The sequence below is a fragment of the Leptosomus discolor genome, chromosome 2 (assembly GCF_034619465.1).
Source record: "Leptosomus discolor isolate bLepDis1 chromosome 2, bLepDis1.hap2, whole genome shotgun sequence".
Classification (NCBI taxonomy): domain Eukaryota; kingdom Metazoa; phylum Chordata; class Aves; order Leptosomiformes; family Leptosomidae; genus Leptosomus; species Leptosomus discolor.
Window position 1 is genome coordinate 77,126,204 of NC_141392.1, and position 6,457 is coordinate 77,132,660.

General features: G+C 45.5%; 1 protein-coding gene across 1 annotated transcript in view; it reads right to left on the reverse strand.

Moving 5' to 3' along the window:
- Positions 1–537, reverse strand: part of AFG1L (AFG1 like ATPase) — a 67,414-nt gene extending 66,877 nt beyond the window's left edge. Inside the window, exon 1 of the mRNA XM_086461312.1 lies at positions 432–537. Coding sequence (XP_086317438.1) covers positions 432–537 — 106 coding nt within the window. The remainder of the gene's footprint in view (positions 1–431) is intronic.
- Between the last annotated feature and the right edge of the window lie 5,920 nt (positions 538–6,457).

Genomic DNA, 6,457 nt, shown 5'->3' on the forward strand with positions numbered 1-6,457 from the left:
GCCGTTCACGGACCCCCGCCGCCGCCCCAGGGGACCGGGCCCGACTCCCGGCGCCAGCCCCCGGCCGCGCGGCCCGGGCACACGGGGCCCCTCGGGGCTGGGTCAGCGGACAGGCCGCCCGGGCCTGCTCAGGCCGGGGGACTTAAGGACACGCACAGGACAGGCCGGCGCGGCGGGGCCGGTGCGCGTCCCGCCGGCTGCCGCCTGCCCCGCCCGCCCGGCACCGGCAAGCCCTCGGCCCGGCCTCCCTCTCCGCCGGAGGGGAGACCCGGGGCGCGGCGGTGAGGGATGCACCGGCTCCCGCGGGCGCTCCGCGGTGCCCTCCCTACGCGGTGCCCCGGCAGCCTGTCGCTCCTTCTCCCTTGGCCCGGCTGCGGGCAGGGCAGTGCAGAGCGCAGGGCCGGCCAGCCCCCTCCCGCGGCGGTACTGACCTCTCCGCAGGACGGCGGCCCGCGCCGGCAGCAGGCGGGCGGCCCGGCGCGCCGAAGCCCGCAGCAGGCAGCGCGCAGTAACCAAGGGCGACACGGGCGCCGCCATCTTCCCGGCCCGGCCTCTGCGGCGGGGGCGCGGGGCGCGCTGGGAAATGGAGTCCCGCCGCCTCCCGGGGCAGCGGCCGCGGTCCTTCGGAGGCGCCGGGCCTCGGCCGGTGCTGGGCGAGTCGTTGCAGCGGGGGTCCCCGGCTCCTCTCTCTCCCTTTGATCCCCCTAAACCGAGCTGCGGGCGGCGGGGCAGCCCCTGGGGAGCCGGGCGGCGGGCAGAGGCAGAGCCGGCCGCGCCTGCCCTGGGGCCGCGCTCCCCACGGAGCGGCTCCGGCCGCTCGGCACAAACCACAGACCCACCAAGCATTACATTTATAGTCCCTTACCGCCATATCCGCGCTCTCAACTTTTCCAAACAACTTGCCTATAATTCGTATCGTGCTGCACCGTGGCCGTATGCGATGCAGCAGCTTTCAGGTCAGCTTGGCTGTCACTGAGTTTTGCCAACTGAATCCGCATTTGTCGATGATTTCTAGCTTGTGTGGTTTGTTTATCTTTAAAAGCATGGCCCATAAAATATTGAAGACAAATACTTCCAAAATATTAAGGACAAATACTCCTCGCCAGAGTTACATTATCCGCACGTTAGCAGTACAACCACTCTTACATGAACATAAATTTAAACCGCAACAGCAAGATATGTTAACGTAAAAGCAGGTTTCCCTGAAGATAATACAAAACCTAGAGGCTGATTCAGCCCCGAAAGGCTGGTGTGTGCTTTGCCCACAGTAAGCCTTGGCAGTATCAGTTCAGATACCTACGTGGGGCTCCTGAGATCTCCTCTGGAGAACACCGACTGCTTCTGCCTCACCTGACTGTCTTATCCAGCTACCTCCATTGTGGCTGCAAAGCTCTTTTGACAGAAAGGCACAATGCAAAAAGCCTACCCTCCAAGGGAAAGGCACCGGCCCTCGGGAATCGCTAACCATAACACTCGCCTGTTTGCTGGCTGGCCCTCGGTTCCTGTCAGAAATGCACCCAAAGGTCAGGATGGGGCTTCAGTAGATGTTGCCTGCAGAGTGCATTGTGCAAGAAATAGATTACAAAATGTCTGCTCAAGGTAAAAGCACAAAGGAAATGCTTTAACTGACTTTTGGGTTTGCAATGTCAGAATTCCTATGTCTTATTCTAGCATTAAATTCCCACGCAACATGAGAAAGCAAGCAAGTAATTTTCATAGACTATTAATCAACTTTTTTTTATAAGAGTATAGCAAAATGTTGCATCAGGGCAGTATAGAACAACTGGCAAACAAAAGTTGGTTATGTCCTGAATAGTACTGTTAATTTTAAAAATTATGTTTATGATCTTCAAAATATTAACAGTGATTGAAGATATGTTCTAACATGTTCGGCTGTTTTAAAATATGTAGTTGTTCCAAACATATCTTCGGTGCTCTATATCTAATTAAGTAGTGAACTAAAGTGCAAATTTATCACATCTTAAAAGAGCTGTTTTCAGTGTATTTTCCTTCATCTTCCCTTTATCGAGCATTTATTGGTTTTGACTCATTCTAGCATGTTATAGTTATCAACACCTGTGTCCATTTAGGAATGAATTCCAGTACAAATCACAGTGAATTGAACAGACGCCTCAAAGATGCATCGCAATTGTTGCAATATTTTTAGAAACTCAAACAAGGAAACAAACAACTTCAGTAAAAGTGATTTAAATAACAAATAACTTATCTTTATAAACAGCTTATCTCCTTGAGAACAAAGAATAAACAAGGCAACAAGAGCCGGTTTTTCTTCCATTACTAACTCAGATCACAATACAAATGGGTGAAATGTCAAGAATAATTGGAGAAAATGACAGCATAATCTTCAGCAAAAACATGTGATTTATTTAAATTGCCACTGCTTTTTTCTTAACCTTGTTATCTAAGGCAGCATAGAAAAACTTCCCATTTGGGTCTACCTCAGTGAATAAAACCCCTGCAACACTATGAGCCTTCTATACACTGGCAAACTCCAAAATGCCACCATACGCTGTATTGCTCACCCCAGGAACTGAATCTGCATTGGCTGTAAGCACTTGGCAAAACCACGTTTTGGTGTTAACCTAAAAGAACAGGACTTTCAAGTACACTTCCGTAGATTAGCATGATTGATGTCCTCTAACAGATACTGATCCATTCCGTGGTACGTTTGTACAATTCATTCCCTGTACCTGTCCCTTTGCTCACCTCCAAAGATGTGACATTGCAACTGTGTAGAAATTAAATGGACACTTGTTCAACCCAGATGCATTATGAGTCTGCCAGCTACCCAAAAGTATAGGTGGTCTTTAACAGGAATAAAATTCAGACATACAATAAGACCCCTCCAGAGACCCCCCTCTGGCCTCTAGCGCACTCCTTTTAGAAATCCTGGTGTGCTGAACCCTATGGGGGTGTACGTGTCTAAGGGTCTTCGTGTCTTTGCTAGACCCTCTCTGAGTTTCTGCAGAAGCAGGGCAGGGTTTACCTGCCTGAAAGGCTCCAAGATACTCCCGCCATGGGAAACGCCTTTGGCTCCCAAACAGAAACATACTTTTGGTATAGAACAGACCATTCAGACTACTCTACGAAAATGGATTTTGTGGCTAGTTTCCATCAAAAGCCATTTGCCTGGGATTATGTCAAAACACTATGGGGTAAACTTGGTATTAGCCTCATCTATTTAGAGACAATCAAATGTGCTATTTATAGTCTACATTGCTTATAAAGCCTCAGATTAATAAAGCTGCATAAATGTTCCCAAACTTAGGGACTTACAGCCGTTTTCACTGTCTGTTTACCGCTTGCATTACAGCCAGCTCAAACAACCCAATGTGTTAGAAATTCATTGCACAGTTTTCCAGCTACACGGTCTCTACTCAGCATCTCTCAGAACAAGGCATTCACAGCAGAAATGAATCCCATGAGCTGATGGATGACATTTTAAACATTAAGGAATCTAGAACTGTGTATGAGAATCATCCTTTGCTCAAAGGGATAATATTGTGTAAAAAGGGAGAAGAGGAATTGAATACAATAGTTAAATCTCAATACAAATACATATATAAACCACAGATATTACAAATTATATTTATAAGCTTAGTATTTGTAGCTGGCAAATAGGTACACAATGCATATATTCAAACAATATGTTTCAAAGCACTGTCAGCTAACACAGGGATCAGGAAGTCATTTTTCCACATAAAGCATTGCACAATTAGTTCAGTGTGTTGTGGGTTTTGCCTTATCCTGAGTCAGCATTCCCCACAAGTTTTGACAAAATATGCCTGGGTTGACTAAAATGTTAACCTGGGCACTTCTCAGCAGGCTGGAGAATCCTGACTGGATAATGGAGAGATTTGGTTTCCTTTCCAGTTAAATGTGAATTTTCTTTTAAAAACAAACCAACAAAAACCTACATGAGAGGTATTATTATATCAAATTTAAGAATTAATCATACATTAATATCTGCTTCTGTGGGTTCATGATAAGAGACTCTGGTGTTCATATGGCCACTTGAAGTTATGCAAGAAAATCTTTGTGTCATAGCTGAATAAATAATGTGTAGTAACAAATTCATGAGTACCTAATCTCTTGGTTGTTACTTTAAATGCTTGTTTTCTTGCATCTAATCTTTGGACCTACAAACACAGCTGACCTCTCTCCCTCCAGATTTGAAATTTGGCCCAAAGTTCATGTCAGAAACAGAATTAAAACCTTCTTTTCTGAATTTATGCTTACCTTCATCCTGAGAGAAGAACCTTTCTAGCAAGCAGAAACAACTACAGATAGCCTAACTCCAGTCTTGTGGATTGCAAAAAACATCTGAAACACAATTCAAAATAAACGAATTCATTTTCTGAGGGCTGGAAGGAAACAAGGAGGCTCACAGGAATCTGATTTTCCCCCACCTTCATTCCTTCTCTCTGCCTCATTAGCCAGTGTGGCATGCATGCTTTCACGTGGTATCAGGGGAGGCTAGTCATGAAGCAGGGCATCGTTCCCTTTGACTTCCAGCTTAGAGGATCTGTATCTCAATGAAAAAAAAAACAGAGATGGGAGACCTCCCCAAATCACTGTAACCTCCTTACTTACCAATGCAGGCACCAAAACATTCACTCCCTGTAGCTTGCCTCCATACTGGCTCTCCGCCACCAGCTATCTCTGTTAGGAGAAGCAGATGCTGGGATGGTGTACCATGAGAAAAGCATTCAACTTAAGTCTCACTCTTAGATTTACCGGCGTGAGAACAAATTATATTCTTGATTTATCATAGGGTCACCAGCTTCCGAAATGTACAGTATTAGGCACACATCACACATAATGAAACCAGGCTGGGCCAGGAGGCAGACAATATATTATACTTAAGTCAACGCCAGTGCTCTGCCGTATTTTCACATTTGCAGTCAGATGTGGTAGCGTAGGTTGTGTAAGACACTAAAACTTATCCAGACGTGTGCATCTGGGATCTCAGTAGAATTAATGAGTTGCTTCTTGCCTTGCTGCAAGACCAGTTTAATAACTAGTGTAATTCAGGTAAGGCTCCCTTTCACTCCCACTTCGTAAAACTCTGTCAGCTTCATTTCTGTTTAGAATTATCAAGTGAATAGTTGGCAGCTATTAGCAGAAAGGCAGGCAGTAAGGAAGGCACACTAGTAAGGGGCAGAAATAATACTGGAGGAGTGATGAGCAGGAAATTCACAGAAAAGTTACCAAGCAAACCACCTACACCATACCGGTTATATGGATGGGCTACCTTGGGTTCATCTCTGCTTTCTGATTCTTTTTATTAACATAGACAACTGCTAGCCAAACTTGCCAGATGTTAACCTTGAGCGTCTCAGATGTGTTATGTGGGCAGCCTGTCATTTTGCCTACTGCCTAGACAGAGATTTTTTAGAAAAAATATAACTAGTTTTCCTACAGTCTTATTCTACCTGGATAGCAACGGAACATCACCAGAACTCTTTCAAAGGATGGAAAATTTAATCATTGGGGGGTACTGTTAACAGATTAAAAAAAAAAAATAACTGGAAGATCTCTAAGATGAAAGAGTTATTTAGAAATATTAGCAGTAGATTCATATAATTTCTATTCACTGATGTTTCAGGTGCATCAAGGTCAACACTCCACTTCTTTTGGCAACATTTCTTTTATCATAACACACCATCTACTTGAATCAGGTACCGAAGAATCAAAGACCTTATGTCTTGGAAGGGAACAATTCTGTCAGCTCCCCTTCTCCCTTTCTCTCATTCTCTTTTTATCTCTCCTCAAGTTACTAAAATACCTTTTTTAAAAATTATTCTATAAGCACAGTTTTTCTTTCCCGTCCTTTATGAATGAAATGTGAACAAACTCTTAAACCTTGTAAGCTATGAAGATATAAAATCTGGGTAGATATATTAAATACTTACAACTTGTGAAAATTCAAGCATTTTTTAAAAGATTTAATGCTACTACAGACCACATTGCCACCTTGCTTGCAGCTTGGGTCAATAACCTAGACTCTGTTTCCAATGCAGAGCTTTTGGTAGGCATCTCCTCCAACCTACATTTGTACCTGGCTGATTCCTTTTGCTGAACACCTTGCACATACAGCATTCCCTATGCAGACCTTTCATCCTGGCTCTCACCGTTTCCTATCTTGGTTACGGCACTGCCTTTCTCCCTCATCCTGGTACGGACAGTTTTATTCGTGCCCATGGACAACCCCGTTGCAAAATAGCATTTCTTACTCCCTCACACCGAGACCTAGGTTGTGATTCTGGCTGATAGGCCAACCTAACCCGCCCGGGGTTCCCCACCTGTAAGCAACACCGGTCCTTCATGCCTGCGCGCTTGAAGGGCCGCAGGTGGAAGGTTGCAGCCGGGGGTAATGCACCATTGTTGTCACGTGTTGTTAAAACCTTCTTTCTTCTAAAATAAATCGGTTCGG